The sequence below is a fragment of the Hypomesus transpacificus genome, chromosome 11 (genome assembly GCF_021917145.1).
Source record: "Hypomesus transpacificus isolate Combined female chromosome 11, fHypTra1, whole genome shotgun sequence".
Lineage (NCBI taxonomy): Eukaryota > Metazoa > Chordata > Actinopteri > Osmeriformes > Osmeridae > Hypomesus > Hypomesus transpacificus.
The window spans coordinates 1,853,570-1,880,335 of NC_061070.1; the positions used below are offsets into that span (position 1 = coordinate 1,853,570).

General features: G+C 51.3%; 1 protein-coding gene across 1 annotated transcript in view; it reads right to left on the reverse strand.

Annotated features, from left to right (window-relative positions):
• Window positions 1-431: 431 nt before the first annotated feature.
• The window catches only part of LOC124473672 (neurexin-1a-beta-like), a 40,861-nt gene continuing 14,526 nt past the window's right edge, over window positions 432-26,766 (reverse strand). The window contains exons 5-6 of the mRNA XM_047029305.1: window positions 13,814-13,892; window positions 432-860 (exon numbers count right to left, since the gene is read on the reverse strand). Of these exons, the coding sequence (XP_046885261.1) occupies window positions 553-860; window positions 13,814-13,892 (387 nt within the window). The 3' untranslated portion in view covers window positions 432-552. The remainder of the gene's footprint in view (window positions 861-13,813; window positions 13,893-26,766) is intronic.

The following is a 26,766-nucleotide window of genomic DNA, read 5'->3' on the forward strand; positions in this document are numbered from 1 at the left end:
CCCCCTCCTCCCTCCTCTCCTCTGTGCTTCTGCTGTCCTCTGCCACGTTTCTGTGTTTACTTGTTGATGCTGCTGTTCTAGACAAGGTCCCGGGTACACAAACACTGTCAGTGAACACACAGATTGATATAGGGAGTTTCCCTCAAAATATCCTCTCCTTCCTTCTCTCCAGAGGTCAGAGAGGGAAGGGAGGGAGAGAAGAGAGAGAGAGAGAGAGAGAGAGAGAGAGAGAGAGAGAGAGAGAGAAAGAAATGGAATGAGAGAGACAGAGAGATGGCACTGTTTAGGGGCATTGAGTCAGTGGAGGGAGTCATGCTGTCTCTGCTCCTCAAACGTCTTGTGACAAGACCTCCATGTGCTATCCCACAATCCTCTGTGTTCTCGTACAACCACACAGGAAGTTGTCCCTCCAGATCCTCAGTGTTGCAAAGTCCCGCCGATCCTCAGGTCCCAAATGAAGACTAAATATAGTTGAGTTCAGTTAGAAGTTCCTGTACAGGCGTGTCCTCGCACCTGTCTCTGCAGCAGAGTCCAGAGACGAGGAGCAGCCAATCACACGTAGTATTCCTTGTCTTTGTTCTTCTTGCCCTTCCCCCCCGTCTTGGTGGCCATGTTGGCCGGCTTCTCCTTCAGTGCAGCGCCGTTGGCCTGAGCAGAGTTGCTGATGTAGTTGCGGCTCTCGTCCACCTGGTAGGAGCCCTCGTCGCGGTTGCGGTACTTGTACATGGCGTAGAGCAGGATGAGGATGCAGAGGGCGGCCGCTGCCACGATGCCCACCACCATGCCCGTGGTGCTGCTGCTCTCGCGGAACACCTCGGAGGGCCCAGGATACTCCTTGGGGGGGGCACCTGTGGGGCTGGCTGTGGGGGTAAGATTACATTAAATTGAATCAATGGTAGAAAACACAACAAACAACAATGTTGATTAAAGAAGCACCGCTGTCTCTCCACACACACACACACACTCACTCACACCAGAGCTGCCAACATTGTGTTTTTGAAAGTAGTAGCAAGCCGAGAGGAGCAAGGAATACAAAAAAATATATATATAAATGTCATTTATATGTCCTTTCTATCCATATAATACATATGTATTTATATTAAAATAAATATAAATAACGCGTTAATGTGTTATGATTAAATTACAGGATTAATTCGTTATTTTTGTTTAACGCATTTAACGTGATATACCCACAATTCCTACAAATCTGCAACTTCTGGATGAGAAGTTTGTGTTCCAAAAAAACTAAGATGCAACATCCAATAAAACCAAAGTGATATGCACATTCTGCTGGAAGACCTTATCGCTCTGGATAAGAGCGTCTGCTAAATGACCCTCCATCACCCTCAGGGACGATGGCCAGTCCGGCCCTGGCTCTGGATAAGAGCGTCTGCTAAATGACTGAATGCTAAATGACTGAATGTTATCGTTTCACCGAAGCAATACCAGCCTAAAGTAACCTATACCACCTCAACACGAAGCATGCGTTGGTCGGCGAGGGGAGTTCAAGTAAAAAGTTATACGATTTAGTTCTCAAGGACGCCCACACGCAATCTCAACTGCGGTGTGATGCGCGTGTTCGTGCAATTCTCCGACATGCCCTCTAACAATCACTGCTGATAGACGGCCTACAGTTTTGTACAGCCTGATTTCTGATAGCCTGGCTCTGCCCTTCTACGTACTTCGGCTCAATTTGGATTTTGCTTTGTACTTGGTCTAGCCATTCGGTACGAAAGTCAGTTTTTTTTGGTTGATTTTCTACCGGTGAATCAACGAACAGATGGAGTGGCTGAGAACAATGACGTTGATGTCGTGCGGTAGTTTGTGTTGTAGTTCCGTAATGGCGGCGGAGAAAGATGTGAGCGAAGCATTCGGTCCGTTGTGGCAACACTGCCGAATATCTATAAACTAAAGCCGGAGCAAGAACAAGTTTTGCTGAGTTTTGTTGGTGGCCATGATGTTGTGGCCCTCCTCCCCACGGGGTTCGGGAACAGTTTGATTTTCCAGCTAAGGCAGCTAGCTCTGTTACAGTAGTGGTGAAGTGATTGGCTAAGGCAAACGCTAGCGATTGGTTATGGCAGATCAGAGTGGCTCTGGGCAGATCCAATAGTTTTAAACTTCAACAGAGTACCCGCCTACAAGTCAACGCTTGTCAATGGAGCGAGGCCAGTCTGGTTAGGACCAGGCTAGATTTCTAATACCGCGGCGACAACAATTTTGCCATAGAGGAAACACTGCACTAGCTATATATTATCATTCCAGGTTAAGAATACCAATGGAGACTGCATTGGAAATTGTAAATCAAACTTTTGTCAGCATTTTGAGTGGAAATTTAATTTGCATTTGTACAGGTGTATTCGTGCACGTGGGGTTGGCCCCTCGCAGCGGAACAACAGTTTAGAGGCCACTCTGTCCATTCGCGCACCTCACAGTTGCGCATTGATCAGACAAGAAGACACAACTCTATTACTATTGATGAAAACAGAACGAGGGTTCGGCTGTAGCCAACTTGAAACATTCTGTTGAGAAAAAATTGGCTGACATGCACGTGTGATGAGCACAGATGAGCACCTTAGGCGCTCGGGATTTGTCATTGCCGCTCGGGAAAACGGCTTTGGCACGCGCCAACATGTTTTCTATGCAGGAAAAACCCTGTGAAAGGCGCGTGCGAGAGCCTGGAACCTGGACTTTCAATCGAAACGGGACGTGATTAATAATTAAGCAATAAGCCCCAAGAGGCCGTGGTTTACGCTGATTTTAGAACAGGTAAGGGGAGTTGTTAGGCACGACGCTAAAAACCACGGACTCGCGGGGCTTATTGCTTTTCTAAAACTGTTACTTCAAATATTTGATATGGTTTCATCAATAAAAACAATTAGAAACAAAATAGTTTAATAATAAACCGTCATTCTTCCGCTACTGCAAAGTATAGTTCCTACATAAATCGTTGCCACGCAACAGCCAGATGGACATCTTTGCCTTCTTTTTCAATTTGAAATATTCGATGCGCAGTAATATGGAATGTTAAAGAATGTTATGAGGACAACCTGTGAGGTTATGCTGGATTTTACAACGGCATGGAACACAATATAGCCAATCACAATCAAGGATGGGAACAACCAGTTTTAGAATGGGAGACTAACACCGGAGCTAAAAGGTTTATTTCAAACGATGGGACAGAAGATAACGCGATCGACTACTCACATTCAAAGCCAAATCGTTTTTTTGAATCTCGAGAATAGATTTGGCTTTGGACAAACAGCGGAGACTAAATATTAGCAAGAGGGAGGGGGGCTTCTCACCCCTCATTCACTAACATTACATTCATATCAGAGTAGGATGCCCTTGCTCCGTTGATATCACATTATTTCTCTGAGGATTGTTAAATGTCTATGTGAAGCCATTTAACATCATACAAGTGGTTTTAATCACTTTGAACCCAAGAATGCTTTTTATTAGTGAGCTGATTTTGAGAAATTAAACGTTGCAGCTAAAGTTGTGTTTCTGGTTGCTATGGTAATCTAGTTGCTATGCTAGCTAACTAGCTAGATAAGGAAACTTCAAATAACCTCAAACGATTTAAATGGAAGAGTTCAATCTGCATGAAATGATAGCTAGTTATCTAGCTGATGTTATAGTCTCTTAGACTTAGACCTAATGGGAAAGGTAGCCTAGAGACCCTCAGGGCGCAACTTCGTATAAGTGTTCATATTCACAGATTTTAACACGAGTTTATCACAAGCTAACAGCTGCCAACTGTATGTACCTTACCTATGTGTGTGTAAAGAATGCTGATATGAACTATGAAAAACAACCAGCTGTCAATATGCAAGCTGCCAATTGTATTATAGAATTCCTCATCAACTGCGGGAATCTGAAAACCTACAAAACAGCATAGCATCCTGTTAAAAGTAGTGACGGCATAAAAATCATAAGACGGCTTATATGTGAGCTTTACGGCTGTTTGGATGTCAACACATGCACATGGCTGCCTGCTAAAAGAATGACATTGATTTGTTGGGTAATGCGGAGGATGCGTAGGATATTCAAGTCAAGCGTAGCAGCGTAATTGGGGCCTAGAAATCGTATCTGCTACGCCAAAATCGTGTATGTTGGCAGCTCTGCACACACACACAGTCAGTCAGTCAGACACACACAGTCAGTCAGTCAGACACACGCAGTCAGTCAGTCAGACACACACAGTCAGTCAATCAGACACACACACACAGTCAGTCAGTTAGTCAGTCAGTCAGACACACACAGTCAGTCAGTCAGACACACACAGTCAGTCAGTTAATCAGACACACACACAGTCAGTCAGACACACACACACACACACAAACACACACACACACGGCAAACAGCAGGACGTGACATGCCAAAATCACACAACCTCCACCACAGTGTTCACAAAGCTTGCAGAGCGCTGCAGAGAGAGCTGCAGAGAGAGCTGCAGAGAGCGCTGCAGAGAGAGCTGCAGAGAGAGCTGCAGAGAGAGCTGCAGAGAGCTGCAGAGAGAGCTGCAGAGAGAGCTGCAGAGAGAGCTGCAGAGAGCTGCAGAGAGAGCTGCAGAGAGAGCTGCAGAGAGAGCTGCAGAGAGCTGCAGAGAGAGCTGCAGAGAGAGCTGCAGAGAGAGCTGCAGAGCTGAACAGGCTCTCTCAGGACAGGGACGTGGACAGCTCAGCCGTACATTGGACAGCTCAACATCATGACATCATGGGGTTGTACGTTCAAACCTCCCCATGAACGATGTTCTGGATGAAAGCGTCTTCTACATGAACAGATTATTATCATGACAGCCAGTTAATAGCAGGGCACATTGACGACACACTGGCTCAAATGAGTAGAGCTCTGATATAACCCAGTCTCTTTTATGTTAGAGTGCCACCCAAATCACTATCACACTGCCTCCCTCCTCCCCTCTGCCTCTCTCCCCATTGCCTCTCCCCTACTCTCTCCCCTCCTTTGCTCTGCCTCACCCCTCCTCCCCTCAGCCTCTCTCCTCTCCCCATCTCTCCCTCCCTCCTCTTCTCCTGTGCCTGACCCCTCCTCTCTCCCCTCCTTCCCCTCTGCCTCTCCCTTCCTCTCTTACCTGTCCTCTCCCCTGCCTCACCCCTCCTCTCCCCTCCCCAAACATGGTAACAAAGCTAGCGCCACCAAGCTAGCAGTGTGGTCATGGCTAAACACGCTAACAAAGCTAGCAGTGCTGTCATGGATAGCTGCGCTAACAAAGCTAGTGCCACCAAAGCTAGCTGTAGCCAAGGACATAGAGGAAAAGAGTGAGCTGAAGGGGGACAGAGTGTGACTGAGCGTTGCAACAGATTAGCTTTAGCCATGACAAGACCACTTATCCTCTGAGACAGGTGTGAAGAAACCTCTCACCCTCCAGGCACAAGCTACTGACAACAGCCCCCCTCACCTCCCCGCCTGCTAACACTGGCTGCAGCGCTTCACAGCTAGCTGCTTTTCTAAGGACTGTTCTTCACACAGGGTCACATAATCCAGAACACAGATAACACATGTTGGCTGGTTGAACAAGGACAGGAGAAGGAGAGAGAGAGGGAAAGAGAGAGAGACAAAGGGGGTGAAGAGAGGCAGAGAGTCACACATCCTTCCCGTGACCTTCTTTGTCTCTGCTTGTCTCACCTGTCTCCCCCAGCATGACCCCCACCTCCCCCAGGCCTCTGTCTGACAGCAGCCCCCTTACCTGTCAAGCCCTGTTTCTCTTTCTCTAACTCCCACCCTCCCTCTTTACATCTCCCTTTGCGTACCTCCTTCCCTCTCTACCTCCCAGCCTTCCTAGCTACCTCCACTACGTTCCCCACCCACGTTCCTCCCTTCTCCCCTCCCAGCAGGGTTATCTGGAGGGTGTCATGTTTCTCCACCAGTGTCCCAGCATGCACCTGGCTGTGTGTCGTCCAGACGGCCATCACAGATCAGGGGGAGGGGCCACATAAATGGCAGAGAGAGAAATGGGGCCTGAAACAAGAGTTTAAAATGATGGCCGCTCTCATGAAGTCTACTCAAGCGTACCCAGGGGTGAAATTAGATGGAGAGAGAATGACCTCAAAGTGGCGCCTGCCTTTATAGTCAAGCAACAGGGGGGGTTTATGTCCCCTGCAGAACAGCCTACAGCCTAGCTGCTCGGGGGACAGGCAGGAGGGAGGGGGGAGGAGAGAAGGGACAGCATGGCTGCTCTGACCTGGTGGCTGGGGGACAGGGAGGAGGGGGGAGGAGAGAAGGGACAGCATGGCTGCTCTCACCTGGTGGCTGGGGGACAGGGAGGAGGGAGGGGGGAGGAGAGAAGGGACAGCATGGCTGCTCTGACCTGGTGGCTGGGGGACAGGGAGAAGGGAGGGGGGAGGAGAGAAGGGACAGCATGGCTGCTCTCACCTGGTGGCTGGGGGACAGGGAGGAGGGAGGGGGGAGGAGAGAAGGGACAGCATGGCTGCTCTGACCTGGTGGCTGGGGGACAGGGAGGAGGGAGGAGAGAAGGGACAGCATGGCTGCTCTGACCTGGTGGCTGGGGGACAGGGAGGAGGGAGGAAAGAAGGGACAGCATGGCTGCCCTGACCTGGTGGCTGGAGGACAGGGAGGAGGGAGGAGAGAAGGGACAGCATGGCTGCTCTGACCTGGTGGCTGGGGGACAGGGAGGAGGGAGGGGGGAGGAGAGAAGGGACAGCATGGCTGCTCTGACCTGGTGGCTGGGGGACAGGGAGGAGGGAGGAGGGAGGAGAGAAGGGACAGCATGGCTGCTCTGACCTGGTGGCTGGGGGACAGGGAGGAGGGAGGAGGGAGGAGAGAAGGGACAGCATGGCTGCTCTGACCTGATGGCTGGGGGACAGGGAGGAGGGAGGGGGGAGGAGAGAAGGGACAGCATGGCTGCTCTGACCTGGTGGCTGGGGGACAGGGAGGAGGGAGGAGAGAAGGGACAGCATGGCTGCTCTGACCTGGTGGCTGGGGGACAGGGAGGAGGGAGGAAAGAAGGGACAGCATGGCTGCCCTGACCTGGTGGCTGGAGGACAGGGAGGAGGGAGGAGAGAAGGGACAGCATGGCTGCTCTGACCTGGTGGCTGGGGGACAGGGAGGAGGGAGGGGGGAGGAGAGAAGGGACAGCATGGCTGCTCTGACCTGGTGGTTGGGGGACAGGGAGGAGGGAGGAGGGAGGAGAGAAGGGACAGCATGGCTGCTCTGACCTGGTGGCTGGGGGACAGGGAGGAGGGAGGAGGGAGGAGAGAAGGGACAGCATGGCTGCTCTGACCTGGTGGCTGGGGGACAGGGAGGAGGGAGGGGGGAGGAGAGAAGGGACAGCATGGCTGCTCTGACCTGGTGGCTGGGGGACAGGGAGGAGGGAGGAGAGAAGGGACAGCATGGCTGCTCTGACCTGGTGGCTGGGGGACAGGGAGGAGGGAGGAGAGAAGGGACAGCATGGCTGCTCTGACCTGGTGGCTGGGGGACAGGGAGGAGGGAGGAGGGAGGAGAGAAGGGACAGCATGGCTGCTCTGACCTGGTGGCTGGGGGACAGGGAGGAGGGAGGAGGGAGGAGAGAAGGGACAGCATGGCTGCTCTCAGCTGGTGGCTGGGGGACAGGGAGGAGGGAGGAGAGAAGGGACAGCATGGCTGCTCTGACCTGGTGGCTGGGGGACAGGGAGGAGGGAGGAGAGAAGGGACAGCATGGCTGCTCTCAGCTGGTGGCTGGGGGACAGGGAGGAGGGAGGAGAGAAGGGACAGCATGGCTGCTCTGACCTGGTGGCTGGGGGACAGGGAGTGGGGAGGAGAGAAGGGACAGCATGGCTGCTCTGACCTGGTGGCTGGGGGACAGGGAGGAGGGAGGGGGGAGGAGAGAAGGGACAGCATGGCTGCTCTGACCTGGTGGCTGGGGGACAGGGAGGAGGGAGGAGGGAGGAGAGAAGGGACAGCATGGCTGCTCTCACCTGGTGGCTGGGGGACAGGGAGGAGGGAGGAGGGAGGAGAGAAGGGACAGCATGGCTGCTCTCATCTGGTGGCTGGGGGACAGGGAGGAGGGAGGAGAGGGAAAGAGGGGAGGAGAGGAAAGGGAGTGGAGAGGGAGAAGGAAGGGAGAACTGAGGTGCTTGATACAGGATGGAGAGACTAGGAGGAGATGAGATGTGAGGAAAGAGACAAGCTCCATTTCTCTCCCTCCCGTTCTCTCTACTTCTGCTACTGAGTATTAGAGATTGTGCTCTGGTTGATTCTACCTGTCTGTTTGCACCCCCTCACCCCACCCCCAGCCCCAGTCTGCAGGGAGGTGGAGGGATGCTCCCAGCCCGGACAGGATCATGTGTTTGGGATTTGCACCCGGTTCACTACAGTCTCCTAGTACACTACACCTGGTTCATTACTGTCTCCTAGTACACTACACCTGGTTCATTACTGTCTCCTAGTACACTACACCTGGTTCATTACTGTCTCCTAGTACACTACACCTGGTTCATTACTGTCTCCTAGTACACTACACCTGGTTCATTACTGTCTCCTAGTACACTACACCTGGTTCATTACTGTCTCCTAGTACACTACACCTGGTTCACTCCTGTCTCCTAGTACACTACACCTGGTTCATTACTGTCTCCTAGTACACTACACCTGGTTCATTACTGTCTCCTAGTACACTACACCTGGTTCACTCCTGTCTCCTAGTACACTACACCTGGTTCATTACTGTCTCCTAGTACACTACACCCGGTTCACTACAGTCTCCTAGTACACTACACCTGGTTCATTACTGTCTCCTAGTACACTACACCTGGTTCATTACTGTCTCCTAGTACACTACACCTGGTTCATTACTGTCTCCTAGTACACTACACCTGGTTCATTACTTTCTCCTAGTACACTACACCTGGTTCATTACTGTCTCCTAGTACACTACACCTGGTTCACTCCTGTCTCCTAGTACACTACACCTGGTTCATTACTGTCTCCTAGTACACTACACCTGGTTCACTCCTGTCTCCTAGTACACTACACCTGGTTCACTCCTGTCTCCTGCACTGTTGTCCTTTTGAGGGTAAAAATCAAAGCAGAAGGGTTGAAACATGTTTGAGTGTTGCTGTGATATTTCTGGTTCATGTGGCTGTACAGCTGTACTCTGTGTGTGTGTGTGTGTGTGCGTATACAGCTGTACTCTGTGTGCGTGCGTGTGTGTTGTTTTATATGAGTGCCAGGCTTAGTTGGCTAGCTCACTGACACAGTGCTGTAATCCCACTAGATTACAGTTGCACTAGCTGCTCATAATCTTCCTTCATGTGCAGTTGTCAACTCTTCAGTCTCAGGTTCAACAGAAAGACAGGTTGGCAGACAGACAGGTTAGCAAACAGACAGACAGGACAGCGGACAGGCATGATAGGATGATAGCAGACAGAGAGACAGGTTAACAGACAGACAGACAGGTTAACAGATAGACAGGTTTACAGTCAAATCTATCAGCCTGCTCTCGTTCATGAACACACTGTCCAGCTGTAATGTGGAGGCATTAATTCCACTGCTGGCAAACTGGCAGGGAAGCTGAACGGTGTGTGCCTGCAGTGTGTGTGTGTGTGTGCCTGCAGTGTGTGTGTGTGTGTGCCTGCAGTGTGTGTGTGTGTGTGCCTGCAGTGTGTGTGTGTGTGTGCCTGCAGCGTGTGTGTGTGTGAGAGCGTGTGTGTGTGTGAGAGCGTGTGTGTGTGTGTGTGTTTGGCTTGGGGAAGGCAGATGGAAGGCTGGAGGAAGGCAGAGGGGAGGTGTGTTCTCACACACTCACATGCTGCACACACACACACAGTTCCAGTCTAACGTAATAATATGTTCATTTATCCTAAGCGACGTACAGACGGGACCTCTGTCAGACACTCCAGCCACTGAGCTGTACTGATCCCAACATCTCCATCCTGGTTCTGACAGAGACACACACTGCCCACACACACACGCACATTTTAACAAACTGTACATTCACGCACACATACTGTACACAAACACAAACTCACACACTGTACACACACATTCTCACATACAGTACTAGGGATGCAACCAGCAGGCCTGGTTCTAGCCCACTATAGGAGGCGGGGATAATATGACACTTTGGGGGGCAAAGAAATGTTAGTCGGGGGGTTCAGGGGAATCCTGCACCGGATAATCGTTCTTCAATATGAGCAGTTTAAAGCTTCAATTTGCTGCAATCTGAGAGAAACTGACAAGATATACAAATGTGAAAAATTATGCAAAGACAATCATTTTTCATGTGATCTGCATCGGCTCAGAAAAAGGAAACAGAAAGGATTTGTTTAACTCATTCTCTTTCGCGTGACTGCTAGGTTTAGTAAGACGTGAATGATGTTTGTTCATAAGTGATAATTATATGTTTTGTTATTTGTAACTTAAAAACTTATTTGAACCTTCTTACAGTTCAGGGGTCTCATCTATAAACATTGCGTACGCACAAAATGGGGCTGAAAATGTGCGTACGCCACTTCCCATGCAAAGTTTGTGATTTAAAAAAAAACATTTTGGGATCTTGACGGGAGAATGTGCGGTCCTCTACACAAACTCTGATCCTCCCGTAGGCCTACGCACATTTTGGAAACAGTTGGAATTGGCGACTCAGATGACCATACTGTAGTCAGACTGCAGTAAGTAAATGTGGGAAGAACGATTAGCCTACTCGTAATATATATTTTGTTTTCCTCACACACGTTTTTTTCACTCAATTTAATCATTATCAAGAAGATTACATCCAGCAGTGTTATTTGCGCTTGTACTGAGTGATAGGCTAATTGTTCCATAAAAACCTTGTACAATTCAACTCAAATTTTTAATCAAAATTTGCGCTTTCTCACAATCATATTGTCCACTACGGGAGTGCAGGAGGGGGAGATTTACCGACTACATGGAATACAGGATAACATCACATATCCTATCTTTACATAACTGCAAAACACTGTGTAGCCTATAGGCCTAACTAAATATATTTATTTAATACTGTGCATATATCATCATATGTCAAAAACTGGAAATACAGACGTTAAGCTCCCGAGCAATTGCTACTCTACGTCCTCGTTATCAGTTCAGACTTTAATACCATTCATAACAAAACCGGAATGAAGAAACGTGTGTTTACGGATACGCTTTTGTTTTCAAATTGTTACCTCGCATTGCTTTTTTATTTATTGGTGATCCCGCTGGTGTGGCCACCAAATAGGCCTAATGTGTTTTTTTGCTCCGCCACCTCACCTACAAATATTTCAATGTCAGTGTCTCAGAAGGTGCGCCTTTTCGTTCTTTTCCCTCCTGACGCCATGATTCAACGTAACGTCAGTGCCTGCCCTAGCCCATTTGGCACTTTAGGCGAGCTTCACTTGTCACCCGCCTATACCGCCTGTAGGAAAGACCGCCCCTGCGTAACGTAACAATCGCATGCCAGGGTCATTAATATACTGGATTAGCATTCATGAGGTGCTTTGCATTGACCATTTATGGTTAAAAAAACGGGCGTGTTCAGGGCGGGGTAAAATGCTGATTCACGTACGCACACTTGTGGGTAATCTGTAATTTATAAAGGGAACATTGCTTACAAGTGTGCGTACGCACGGTTTTATAAGCAATTTCGGCAATTTAGGCTTTTTGGCGTACGTACACTTTTAGTAAGAATCCTACGCACAGTTTTATAAATGAGACCCCAGAGCAGTATAATTGTTTGGCGTGGTAATTAAATGCTAGTGTGAGAGTAAATGACCATTTCAAATCATACAATCTGTCATGATTGTATTTGATGTGGGAGTTTTTATTTTTTAAATATTATCTGCCACACACATTATTAGTGCCCCCCTTAGAACCGGCCTGGCCCACAGTTCAATATCTCCGTTTTTTAACCACAGTTTTAGGTTCTGTTCAGATGGCTTGGCTCACCAGAGTGTTTTTGATATTCTATGCTTAGAGACAGGAGGTAAAAAAATATATATTACTGTATATATATATTTATTGCAATGCTCTTTCTTTCTTTGACTTATAATCTAAAAAGATTCTTTGGTGCATAGTGACTGGATATGTACTGGGCAGCACTGCTAGACACAAACAGAGCCAATTCTGAGAGAAATAAAACAGACATTATCTAAACGCAAAACCAAAACAAACACAAGCATGCACCGCGGATGTTGTACCGAATGGTTCAATATTATATTGAGAATTGTGGCATCCCTATTACACACACACACACACACACAATACACACATACACAATACACACACACAACTAAACATCTGGTCTCTCGTCCTCCAGTTAGAGTGACATCACTGGTTCCGCTACCACAGAGACATCGGAAAGCTTTAGCTTCGATTGAAATAAATGGTGCAGTTTGCTTCCAATCTCAGTCCAATTTCACTATCTAATCCTTTGTGGACACTGCTCTGTAGCATGCTAGTGTGTGTATGCATGTGTGTGTCTATGTTTGTTGTAAAAAAAACAATTAAGAAGTCTTGTACATCAGCAGTTTGTGTCATCGGTCTCTTGTGCACCATACTATGTGCTGTGACAGTAGAGACCAGCAGGGTGGATAGTTACCCAGGTCTCTCCCCAGGTCTCTCCCACAGCCTGCAGATCCTTGTGCTGCAGCTGGGCTGTCTGCTTCCTGGGAGAGACACCAATCATGTTGTTCCTCTACATGTCAGGACCAATAAGCTCCCACACACTGTGAGAAACAGGAAGTACTCCCACAGCTTCCGCACACACTACTGCGCTGAAAAAAACCATGACCTTCCTGTGGACCAAAAAACCAGCACCTTTCACACGTCCCCTGAAGTGTGCCTAACACAGACTAACCCTTAGCCTAACCGGACACACTGTTCCCTGGGATGTGGTCTTGTCTGGACTGAACAGAACTGGAACACTGAACTGGACTGGACAAGTCTGGACTGGTCTAGACTAGTGTGGACTGGATTAGTGTGGACTGGACTATTCTAGACTGGACTGGACTAGTCTGGACTAGTGTGGAATGGACTAGTGTGGACTGGACTATTGTGGTCTGAACTAGTGTGGACTGGACCAGTCTGGACTAGTGTGGATTGGACTAGACTGGACTGGACTAGTCTGGACTAGTCTGGACTGGACTGGTCTGGACTAGTGTGGACTGGACTAGTCTAGACTGGACTAGTCTGGACTGAACTAATGTGGACTGGACTAGTCTGGACTGGACTACTGTGGACTGAACTAGTGTGGACTGGACTAGTCTGGACTAGTGTGGATTGGACTAGCCCAGACTGGACTGGATTAGTCTTGACTGGTGTGAGGACTGCAGAACACAGGAGGGTGTGAGGACAGCAGGACACAGGAGGGTGAGGACAGGAGGGTGTGAGGACAGCAGGACACAGGAGGGTGAGGACAGGAGGGTGTGAGGACAGGAGGGTGTGAGGACAGCAGGACACAGGAGGGTGTGAGGACAGGAGGGTGTGAGGACAGCAGGACACAGGAGGGTGTGAGGACAGGAGGGTGTGAGGACAGGAGGATGTGAGGACAGGAGGGTGTGAGGACAGCAGGACACAGGAGGGTGAGGACAGGAGGGTGTGAGGACAGCAGGACACAGGAGGGTGAGGACAGGAGGGTGTGAGGACAGCAGGACACAGGAGGGTGAGGACAGGAGGGTGTGAGGACAGCAGGACACAGGAGGGTGAGGACAGGAGGGTGTGAGGACAGCAGGACACAGGAGGGTGAGGACAGGAGGGTGTGAGGACAGCAGGACACAGGAGGGTGAGGACAGGAGGGTGTGAGGACAGCAGGACACAGCCAGAGAAGGAGAATAAAAGGATGACTAACCTAACCCACCTGAGCTCGGCTCACACGGGTCAATATCCTCGTCATCACTCGGACACTCGGCCGACGCAACCAGCAGGTCATCCGTCGTCTGCAGGAGAGAGAGGAGAGATTGAAAAGAAAGAGGAGCGGTTAGAAAACCAGCTCAGGACCAGAGTGGGGTTGAAGGAGACACAGGGCCAGATCAGGACCAGAGTGGGGTTGAAGGAGACACAGGGCCAGATCAGGACCAGAGTGGGGTTGAAGGAGACCCAGGGCCAGATCAGGACCAGAGTGGGGTTGAAGGAGACAGAGGGTTTAACTTCTGGATGTGTCAGTCAACGTCATCACACATGGACTCCATGGTAACAGCAGGTTGTGCTTTCGAGGTGTCATTACTCTGATGGAGATGAGAAGTGACCAGAACACCAGGGGGGACAGGAGGGCATGGGGTGACAGCTCTGGTGTCATAGAGGACTACACTCTGCACACGCTGACGCCTGTTCTACACACACACACGCACACACACACACAGGGTAGGGAACCGCTGTGAGATGGAGAGAGAGAAGTGAGCAGACCAGTAGTCTGAATCAATATAATTCAGAAACACAACAAATAAACAAACTGGATCTACCGAGTCAGATGGCTGAGCGGTGAGGGAGTCGGGCCAGTAATCAGAAGGTTACCGGATGACGTTGTATCCTTGGGCAAGGCACTTCACCCTACTTGCCTCGGGGGGAATGTCCCTGTACTTACTGTAAGTCGCTCTGGATAAGAGCGTCTGCTAAATGACTAAATGTAAATGTAAATTTCTATCCTTGTCAAGCCCCTCCCCCCACCTCCCCTCTGCACTGACAGCAGGGGGGGAGGCTGGGACACTGTGCGCCCCCCTTCCCCATGGTCCTGCCCTAGGCCACCAAGCCAGACAACCGTAAAGGTGCTTTAATAAAAAGCCTGCTTGTTTCTCCACACACACTAACACACTCTCTACACCTCTCTCTCTCTGGGTAGCTGTGTGTATGTATGTGTGTGTTTGTGTATATGTGACTGTGTGTGTGTGTCCAGACTGAACCGGACCAAGGCAGAAGTGAAGATGTCAGTCTCTCTTCAGGGTTAATGAATCGTCCAGATGATACGATAGAGCCGTCCAGATGTCCAGAGACAGACAGGTCTGTCCATGGATCACATCACTATGACTGATCAGGAGCTAGAGACAGAGAGATCTGTCTAAGGATCACATCACTATGACTGGTCAGGAGCTAGAGACAGACAGGTCTGTCCATGGATCACATCACTATGACTGGTCAGGAGCTGGAGACAGAGGTCTGTCCATGGATCACATCACTATGACTGGTCAGGAGCTAGAGACAGAGATCTGTCCATGGATCACATCACTATGACTGGTCAGGAGCTAGAGACAGAGGTCTGTCCATGGATCACATCACTATGACTGGTCAGGAGCCAGAGACAGGGGTTCTGTCCATGGATCACATCACTATGACTGGTCAGGAGCTAGAGACAGAGAGATCTGTCCATGGATCACATCACTATGACTGGTCAGGAGCTAGAGACAGACAGGTCTGTCCATGGATCACATCACTATGACTGGTCAGGAGCTAGAGACAGACAGGTCTGTCCATGGATCACATCACTATGACTGGTCAGGAGCTAGAGACAGAGAGATCTGTCCATGGATCACATCACTATGACTGGTCAGGAGCCAGAGACAGAGGTCTGTCCATGGATCACATCACTATGACTGGTCAGGAGCTAGAGACAGAGATCTGTCCATGGATCACATCACTATGACTGGTCAGGAGCTAGAGACAGAGATCTGTCCATGGATCACATCACTATGACTGGTCAGGAGCTAGAGACAGAGGTCTGTCCATGGATCACATCACTATGACTGGTCAGGAGCTAGAGACAGAGATCTGTCCATGGAGCACATCACTATGACTGGTCAGGAGCTAGAGACAGAGATCTGTCCATGGATCACATCACTATGACTGGTCAGGAGCTAGAGACAGAGGTCTGTCCATGGATCACATCACTATGACTGGTCAGGAGCTAGAGACAGAGGTCTGTCCATGGATCACATCACTATGACTTATGAGGAGCCAGTCGCGGTGATGCCACCCCTCCACCCGGTCACACCGTTTTAGTGACTGTGACATTATTGTCAGGAGAAGAGAAGAGAGGAGGGGAGAAGAGTGGAGAGGTGGGAAGAGGAGAGGAGATGAGAGGATAGGAGAAGAGAAGAGAGGATGAAGGGAGAGGAGAGTCTAAGGGGATCATTCTGACATTCTGACAAAGAGTAATGATAACCCCCATCCTGGCTCATGCCTCACACTTCCTCTCTCTCCCTGCCTCCCTCCCCCTCTCCCTCTCTGCCTCCCTCCCTGCCCCTCTCCCTGCCCCTCTCTCCCTGCCTCTCTCTCCCTGCCCCCCTCCCCCTCTCCCTCTCTCCCTCTCTGCCTCTCTGCCTCCCTGCCTCCTTCTCCCTGCCTCCCTCTGAATATTCATGCCAATAAAGCATGTTGAATTGAGGGAGACAGACAAAGAGAGAGACAGAGACAGAGACAAAGACAGAACAGATCTATCACTACTTGTCTGTTTGGCCCATATTCTGTTCTCCAGTGTTAGTGTATTAACAATCAAACCTGTATTCAGTAAAGCGTGTTAACACTGCAGTCTGTGGTAAAGCTACTGTAAACCTAACTCTTTCCCCACCCTCTATCCCCTCTCTCCTCCCCCTCCCTCCCCCTCCCTGGGGCTTGAACTCAGCACAAAGAAAAGGAAAAGAGGAATATAAAGAGAGATGAAGGGAGGGAAGGATGACAATGGACTGGTTGGCTTCCTGGTTGACTGCCTGACTGACTGCTTGGCTGGTTGGCTAGCTGACTGGCTGACTGACTGCTTGGCTGGTTGGTTAGCTGACTGGCTGACTGACTGCTTGGCTGGTTGGTTAGCTGACTGGCTGACTGACTGCTTGGCTGGTTGGCTAGCTGGCTGGCTGACTGACTGCTTGGCTGGTTGGCTAGCTGGCTGACTGACTGCTTGGCTGGTTGGTTAGCTGGCTGGCTGACTGACTGCTTGGCTGGTTGGTTAGCTGACTGGCTGACTGACTGCTTGGCTGGTTGGCTGACTGGCTGACTGCTTGGCTGGTTGGCTAGCTGACTGGCTGACTGACTGCTTGGCTGGTTGGCTAGCTGACTGGCTGACTGACTGCTTGGCTGGTTGGCTAGCTGGCTGGCTGACTGACTGCTTGGCTGGTTGGCTAGCTGGCTGGCTGACTGACTGCTTGGCTGGTTGGCTGACTGGCTGACTGACTGCTTGGCTGGTTGGCTAGCTGGCTGGCTGACTGACTGCTTGGCTGGTTGGCTGACTGGCTGACTGACTGCTTGGCTGGTTGGCTAGCTGGCTGGCTGACTGCTTGGCTGGTTGGCTAGCTGGCTGGCTGACTGACTGCATGGCTGGTTGGCTAGCTGGCTGGCTGACTGACTGCTTGGCTGGTTGGTTAGCTGACTGGCTGACTGACTGCTTGGCTGGTTGGCTAGCTGGCTGACTGGCTGACTGCTTGGCTGGTTGGCTAGCTGGCTGGCTGCTTGGCTAGCTGGCTGGCTGACTGACTGCTTGGCTGGTTGGCTAGCTGGCTGGCTGACTGACTGCTTGGCTGGTTGGCTGACTGGCTGACTGACTGCTTGGCTGGTTGGCTAGCTGGCTGGCTGACTGACTGCATGGCTGGTTGGTTAGCTGGCTGGCTGACTGCTTGGCTGGTTGGTTAGCTGGCTGGCTGACTGACTGCTTGGCTGGTTGGTTAGCTGGCTGGCTGACTGACTGCTTGGCTGGTTGGTTAGCTGACTGGCTGACTGACTGCTTGGCTGGTTGGCTAGCTGACTGGCTGACTGACTGCTTGGCTGGTTGGCTAGCTGACTGACTGCTTGGCTGGTTGGTTAGCTGACTGGCTGACTGACTGCTTGGCTGGTTGGTTAGCTGGCTGGCTGACTGACTGCTTGGCTGGTTGGTTAGCTGGCTGGCTGACTGACTGCTTGGCTGGTTGGTTAGCTGACTGGCTGACTGACTGCTTGGCTGGTTGGTTAGCTGACTGGCTGACTGACTGCTTGGCTGGTTGGCTAGCTGGCTGGCTGACTGACTGCTTGGCTGGTTGGCTAGCTGGCTGGCTGACTGACTGCATGGCTGGTTGGCTAGCTGGCTGACTGACTGCTTGGCTGGTTGGCTAGCTGACTGGCTGACTGACTGCTTGGCTGGTTGGCTAGCTGACTGGCTGACTGACTGCTTGGCTGATTGGCTAGCTGACTGGCTGACTGACTGCTTGGCTGGTTGGCTAGCTGACTGGCTGACTGCCTGGCTGGAGACACATTCCTGTGATGACCTGTCTGCTGGTCTCTGAAGAGCTCTCTCTCATTTCTCTTTCCTTCATCTCTGTCTCTCTCTCCCCTCTCTGTCTCTCTCCTTCATCTCTTCTCTCTCTGTCTCTCTCCTCCCTATAGGAAGGTTTTAATTTTTTGCTAACTTTGATTGGGAAGTACATTTGTGAAATTATAAGTGAAATGGGTTTGTTTGATTAAGAAATGGCTGGTGTGGTGAAACTGCTTGGTTAGCTGGCAGTTCTAACTTCCTCTCTCCTCTGTCTCTATCTTCCCTCTCTCCTCTGTCTCTCTCCTCTCTCTGTCTCTTTCCTTCCTCTCTCCTCTATCTGTCTCTCTCCTTCCTATCTCTCTCTTCCCTCTCTGCTCTCTGCCTCTCTCCTCCCTCTCTCTCTCCTCTCTCTGTCTCTCTCCTCTCTGTCTCTCTCCTCTCTGTCTCTCTCCTCTTTCCTCCCTCTCTGTTTCTTTCCTCTGTCTCTCCTCCCTCTCTGTCTCTCTATTCCCTCTCTCCTCTCCTCCCTCTCTGTCTTTCCTCCCTCTGTCTCTCTCCTCCCTCTCTCCTCTGTCCTCCCTCTCTCCCTCTCTCCTCTCTCTCTCTCTCTCCTCCCTCTCCTCTCTCTGTCTCTCTCTGTCTCTCTCCTTCCTCTCCTCTATCTGTCTCCCTCCCTCTCTCTCTCCTCTCTGTCTCTCTCCTCCCTCTGTCTCTCTCCTCCCTCTGTGTCTCTCTCCTCTCTGTCTGTCCCCCCCCCCCCTTTCTCTCTCTTGCCTCTCTGTCTCTCTCCTCTCTCTGTCTCTCTCCTCTTTACTCCCTCTCTGTCTCTCTCCTCTCCTCCCTCTCTGTCTCTCTCTTCTCTCTCTCCTCTCCTCCCTCTCTGTTTCTTTCTTCTCTGTCTTTCCTCCCTCTGTCTCTCTCCTCCCTCCCTCCCTCCCTCTCTAATGTGATGAATGCTCTTTGGCAGCCAGAGTGTCTGTGGAGAGAGTGTGAAAGTCAGGAGGACGGGAGTGAAGGTTTCATCTGAGAACAGACCCCTCTCATCCTAATATAATGTATCCCTGGGAGAACTTCTCTCTCTCTCTCTCTCTCTCTCTCTCTCTCTCTCTCTCTCTCTCTCTCTTCCTCTCTCTCTCTCTTTCTCTGAGTGAGTGTGTGTGTGCGCGTGTGTGTGTGTGTGAGTGTGTGTATTACAAGAGCAGCTTGTCCTCTGTCTCTCGCTCACTCTCCTTCAGTTGTTTATCTATCTTTGTCTCTCCCTCCCTCTCTCTCTCTCTCTTACATTTCTCTCCATCTCTACAGTAGATGAGAAAATGACATGAGGTTGGGACCAGGGTGGATCAGCCAATAGAGAAACTCCTTAATGAGCATTCATGAAGTGTTAGCAGTGAAGATGAGTACCTGACTGGATGGGGGAAACTTCATATAACTGACAGCCTGCCTGTCTGCCTGTCTGTCTGTCTGTCTGCTGCACAATAGCGTCAAGAAGCTTCATCCCACCTGAGGTATGGAGGTGTGTCTGAGACAGCAGCAGAATACCTTCAGAGACACTCAGGGCAGTAAGGGAGGACAGGCAGGGAGGGAGGGATTCAGAGACACTCAGGGCAGTAAGGGAGGACAGGCAGGGAGGGAGGGATTCAGAGACACTCAGGGCAGTAAGGGAGGACAAGCAGGGAAGGAGGGATTCAGAGACACTCAGGGCAGTAAGGGAGGACAAGCAGGGAGGGAGGGATTCAGAGACACTCAGGGCAGTAAGGGAGGACAAGCAGGGAGGGAGGGATTCAGAGACACTCAGGGCAGTAAGGGAGGACAAGCAGGGAGGGAGGGATTCAAAGACACTCAGGGCAGTAAGGGAGGACAAGCAGGGAGGGAGGGATTCAGAGACACTCAGGGCAGTAAGGGAGGACAGGCAGGGAGGGAGGGATTCAGAGACACTCAGGGCAGTAAGGGAGGACAGGCAGGGAGGGAGGGATTCAGAGACACTCAGGGCAGTAAGGGAGGACAAGCAGGGAGGGAGGGATTCAGAGACACTCAGGGCAGTAAGGGAGGACAAGCAGGGAGGGAGGGATTCAGAGACACTCAGGGCAGTAAGGGAGGACAAGCAGGGAGGGAGGGATTCAGAGACACTCAGGGCAGTAAGGGAGGACAAGCAGGGAGGGAGGGATTCAGAGACACTCAGGGCAGTAAGGGAGGACAGGCAGGGAGGGAGGGATTCAGAGACACTCAGGGCAGTAAGGGAGGACAAGCAGGGAGGGAGGGATTCAGAGACACTCAGGGCAGTAAGGGAGGACAAGCAGGGAGGGAGGGATTCAAAGACACTCAGGGCAGTAAGGGAGGACAAGCAGGGAGGAAGGGATTCAGAGACACTCAGGGCAGTAAGGGAGGACAGGCAGGGAGGGAGGGATTCAGAGACACTCAGGGCAGTAAGGGAGGACAAGCAGGGAGGGAGGGATTCAGAGACACTCAGGGCAGTAAGGGAGGACAGGCAGGGAGGGAGGGATTCAGAGACACTCAGGGCAGTAAGGGAGGACAAGCAGGGAGGGAGGGATTCAGAGACACTCAGGGCAGTAAGGGAGGACAAGCAGGGAGGGAGGGATTCAGAGACACTCAGGGCAGTAAGGGAGGACAAGCAGGGAGGGAGGGATTCAGAGACACTCAGGGCAGTAAGGGAGGACAAGCAGGGAGGGAGGGATTCAGAGACACTCAGGGCAGTAAGGGAGGACAAGCAGGGAGGGAGGGATTCAGAGACACTCAGGGCAGTAAGGGAGGACAGGCAGGGAGGGAGGGATAATTATAGAAGTCGTTGAGAAAGCACATAGGCCTACTCCCTCGTTAAAATCTCACCCTCTGAGAAACACACACATGCATGCGCACCCGCACACACACACGTGTGCACAGTGCTGTGTGAGGACTTCTTTAGATGAGGCAGCTTCAAGGCGACAGAGTGCAGCTTTGTAGCGGTGCCTGGTGAGTCCCTTGAGAACTCCCCTCCCCTCTCCTCCCTCATCCTCTGCCCTCCTCTCTTCCTCCCTCATCCTCTTTCCTCCCCTCCCCTCTCTCATCCTCTGCCCTCCTCTCTTCCTCCTTCATCCGCTTTCCTCCCCTCCCCTCTCCTCCCTCATCCTCTGCCCTCCTCTCTTCCTCCTTCAACCTCTTTCCTCCCCTCTCCTCCCTTATCCTCTGTCCTCCTCTCTTCCTCCTTCATCCTCTTTCCTCCCCTCTCCTCCCTTATCCTCTGTCCTCCTCTCTTCCTCCTTCATCCTCTTTCCTCCCCTCTCCTCCCTTATCCTCTCCCCTCCCCCCTACCTCAAACTCTACCCTCCAGGAATACTCTGTGTCTATCTGTGTGTCTGTATGTGTGAGTGTGTGTGTCTGTATGTGTGTGTGCCTCTCTGTCTGTCTGTGTATGTGTCTATATATATGCGTGTGTGTCTGTATGTGTTTGTGTAATGTGTGTGTGTGTGTTACGCAAGACTGAGGGAGGGACATCACATACTTCGACACGCCTCGCCGGACAGGTAGAATGAATTACCACAGCTACTGTACACACACATTCACATACATGCATACACACACATACTGTCGCACGCACGCACATACACGCACACAGAAGTGCACACATGTACACACATGCACTTGTGGAAGTTCGTACGCACAAACATGCATGCACAAACACACCCACCCAGACACACACACGCTCTAATTCACCAAGTCATTCTAGAAGACCTTGTACAGCGACATATGTGCACACACTGTCATCATCCAGAGTTCAACATTAGAGCAGCTTCACACTATATCTAATGGAGAGAGAGAGACAGAGAGACAGGGATACAGGGAGGGAGACAGAGAGGGAGACAGGGATACAGGGAGGGAGACAGGGAGGGAGGGAGACATGGAGGGAGGGAGGAGTGTGACAGATCAGGTTTACTCAGCTCTCTGAACACACAGGAGAGCATGCTCCTGCCTCACAGCCTCAAACTGCCTTTAATAATACATATTTATGATACACACTCTCCTGCCTCCCTCTCTCCCTCACCCCTCTCCCGCCCCTCTCTATCACCCTCACCCCCCCTCTCTCTCATCTCCCCCTCTCTATCACCCTCACCCCCCCTCCCTCTCTCCCTCACCTCCCCCTCTCTATCACCCTCACCCCTTCTCTCTCTCATCTCCCCCTCTCTATCACCCCCACCTCCCTCCCTCACCTCCCCCTCTCTATCACCCTCACCCCCCCTCTCTCTCATCTCCCCCTCTCCATCACCCTCACCTCCCTCCCTCTCTCCCTCACCTCCCCCTCTCTATCACCCTCATCCCTCCTGTCTCTCATCTCCCCCTCTCTATCACCCTCACCTCCCTCCCTCTCCTCCCCCTCTCTATCACCCTCACCCCCCCTCTCTCTCATCTCCCCCTCTCCATCACCGTCACCTCCCTCCCTCTCTCCCTCACCTCCCCCTCTCTATCACCCTCATCCCTCCTGTCTCTCATCTCCCCCTCTCTATCACCCTCACCTCCCTCCCTCTCCTCCCCCTCTCTATCACCCTCACCCCTCCTCTCTCTCATCTCCCCCTCTCTATCACTCTCACCCCCCTCCCTCTCTCCCTCACCTCCCCCTCTCTATCACCCTCACCCCCCATCTCGCTCTAACCCCAGCCCCCCTCCCTCCTCTCCCAGCAGCCCCTCACCTCCTCTTATTACTAATGGAATATGGGGCCACAGGCTAACTGATGCTAGTCTGGGCTGAATGTCGAGAACACAGAGATGGAGGGAGGGTGGGCAGAGGAAGGGGGAGAGAGGGATGTAGGAAGAGAGGGAGGTAAGGAGAGCAGAGGAGAAACTGGTGAGATTAGGAGAGGAGGAGGGAGGGGGTGAAAGAGGGGAAGGGAGAGAGGAGAGAGTGGGTGGGACTGGGGTGTTGGAAAGAGGGAGGGGGTGATGGAAAGAGGGAGAAAGGGGGAGGGTGATGGATCTGTCCTGTCTATGAGATGACCTGCCTCCGGCCAGGGCCAGCCCAGGTCTGTGGCATCACTTCTTCCTCCATCTGTCAATGTCAGATGCCCACAGCCCAGGCCCTGACCCACAGCACCTGCACATCTGCTGGCAGCTGTCTGGGCCAGGGGTCAGGGGTCACACAGACACCAAACAGGTGAGGAGAGAGCTGCTGTCGGAATAGCTGAAGGATGAGGCAACACTAGCCAGCGAGGGTTCATTAAGTACACAGAAGGTGTACTATGAACACTGTGGTCTGTCAAGAAGCCCTGCGTGCTTCCATGTCTGGGCAGGGGTGCCCAAGACGCTCCACACCTCAGGGCTGCTTCATGTCATCTCACTCAACACTTCCTCCAGGTTTGGAGTTTTTGCTTGTCGTCTCTGAGGGTTCAGGATGGTTACAGCTGCTTATCTGCTGGTGTGTGTGAAGCCTTCTGCAACATGCTTGTAAAAGGGCTTTACAAATGAAGTTCGATTTGATCTGATACACTGAAGAATGCCCTCTGCTGCCGTCTGCATCCCAGCTTCCCACAACCTTCACCCTCATGCACACCCCTCCCCTGGTGCACTGCCATGCTTAACAACAACACTGTCTATTGCTTTTATGGAGAGCAAAATATCAATAGCCCAACTTGGACAAAATTGATAGCGAAGCTGTTAGTCAACATGGAAGACCTTGGAAATCGCTTTTAAATCCTTCTCAAGTGCTGGAGGTGCGGAGCCTCCAACCAGAACACTAGAGCAGAGGAGATACATTACAGACCACCACAGTCCTCTACAGACCACCTCAGACCCTTACAGACCACCAAAGACCTCTACAGACCACCACCGACCTCTACAGACCACCACCGACCTCTACAGACCACCACAGTCCCCTACAGACCACCACAGACCACCACAGTCCTCTACAGACCACCACAGTCCTCTACAGATCACCACCGACCTCTACAGATCACCACAGTCCTCTACAGATCACCACCGACCTCTACAGATCACCACCGACCTCTACAGACCACCACAGTCCTCTACAGATCACCACCGACCTCTACAGACCACCACAGTCCCCTACAGACCACCACAGACCACCACAGTCCTCTACAGACCACCACAGTCCTCTACAGACCACCACCGACCTCTACAGACCACCACAGTCCCCTACAGACCACCACAGACCACCACAGTCCTCTACAGACCACCACAGTCCTCTACAGACCACCACAGTCCTCTACAGATCACCACCGACCTCTACAGACCACCACAGTCCTCTACAGATCACCACCGACCTCTACAGACCACCACAGTCCTCTACAGATCACCACAGACCTCTACAGACCACCACGGACCTCTACAGACCACCACAATCCTCTACAGACCTCCACAGACCCCTACAGACCACCACGGACCTCTACAGACCACCACAATCCTCTACAGACGCCTACAGACCACCACAATCCTCTACAGACCCCTACAGACCACCACAATCCTCTACAGACCCCTACAAACCACCACAGTCCTCTACAGACCTCTACAGACCACCAAAGACCTCTTCAGACCTCTTCAGACCACCACCGACCTCTACAGACCACCAAAGACCTCTTCAGACCACCACCGACCTCTACAGACCACCACAGACCTCAACAGACCACCATTGTCCACCACAGACCCCTTCAACATGGTTGAACTCATGTCCTAACAGCGTTGGATAGAGAAGAGGTCCCAAATGTGTTCTGACATGGAGGAACTGTGGTGTGACTGCAGCAACGTTTCCAGCTTTACATTGTGCGTTTCCGCAGTAACCTAGTGGGTTGCCGTGGCTGCGGGTGTCTCCTTCACATATTAGCGAGCACAGAAAACGAAGGAAATGATTAAAAAAGTGAGTCTGCGAGCGGAACTCACAAAGGGGAGTGGCGGGGTTTAGAGTGGGAGGCGGCCACACTTGGTTAGCTGTGTGACAAGTAATTCCTATTAACACAGCCTGGGAAGCCAGTCTGGAGAGACGAAATGATCATAATCAAACCCCCAAAACAGTCATTTCTCATTTAGGTCCTTTTCCCTCACGCTGTAGTAGCATGTGTTGAGATTAATTCTAAGGGTTCGGAACAGAATGCCCCCCAAATAATGCGACAGCAGAGATGACAGCTTGCAGATGGGTCTGAGGAGACAGGAAATTATTAGCATGAATAGTTTGGTGACTAAACATTATCCTTCCATTTATATTTCTTGTCCTGTCTGGTCCATGAAAAGGATAAGAAAATGAGTGTAGCCATTTGCATGCGAGGGGATAACTGTGTGTGTTTGAGCCACCATGGGCGTCCTCATCAACAGTCCTCGAGCAGAGGATACAGAGTTACCTGCCCCAGCAACAACCCACTTCTCTGTAAACCTGAACAACTGGAAAAGACTCTGTCTTCTGTGTCTCCAGAACGCATTATTTATCTTATTTAGAAGTTCCGCAGATGGCAGTTACCATTTTAAACAATGAAAGTGTCTGACGGTGTTTGGGTGAAGCTGGAGGAGGAGGCGTCTAGGAGTCTGGTGGCCTGCTGTCTCTATCTTGTTGCTCTGAATCTAGGGCGCCCTCAAATAAACAGGTCTGTTTTCACTATGTAGGCCAGCTTGATTAAGTCTGGGATACAACTGTGATTCCCTGCTTTCAAAAGACCTCCTGGGACTTCTCATGTCTGAGAAAATCTTTTATTTGAATCAGATTCCAATATTTTTAGGACCCTCCATACCTCACTGCTGATAGATGCATGTTTCACTCAACAAACAGGATCTACAGCATAGGTCATCTACAGTGATCTCACTTAATGTCAAATTGTTCAGTATGTTTGGTAATTAGGTTTACCGAATTTACTGTACATTTTCTTCCCAGAACTGTATCAGAGAACATAATTAACCGTTTTCACAGGAAGAAGAAAGGGATGATTGGAGGAAGAGAGGAATGATAGGAGAAGAAAGCGAGGGATGATTGCAGGAGGATGAAGATATTTCCTTAAATACAAGCCCAAACAATATGCTTGAAGTCACAAGTGCTTATATGATCATGAGACAGGAGAGGCAGATAAGAACAGAGGAGAGGAGATATGAGGCAGAGTGGAGGAGAGATGAGGCAGAGTGGAGGAGAGGCAGATAAGAACAGAGGAGAGGAGATATGAGGCAGAGTGGAGGAGAGGAGGGATGAGGCAGAATGGGTGGAGGAAAGATGAGCCAGAGTGGAGGAGAGGAGAGATGAGGCAGAGTGGAGGAGAGGAGAGATGAGGCAGAGTGGAGGAGAGGAGAGATGAGGCAGAGTGGAGGAGAGGAAAGATGAGGCAGAGTGGAGGAGAGATGAGGCAGAGTGGAGGAGAGGAAAGATGAGGCAGAGTGGAGGAGAGGAGAGATGAGGCAGAGTGGAGGAGAGGAAAGATGAGGCAGAGTGGAGGAGAGGAGAGATGAGGCAGAGTGGAGGAGAGGAAAGATGAGGCAGAGTGGAGGAGAGGAGGACAGGTGAGCCAGGACGGAGGAGAGGAGATGAGGCAAAGTGTATGAGAGAAGAGGAGGGGAGAGGAGGAGGAGAGGACAGGAGAGATGAGGCAGCGTGGAGGAGAGGAAAGATGAGGCAGAGTGGAGGAGAGGAG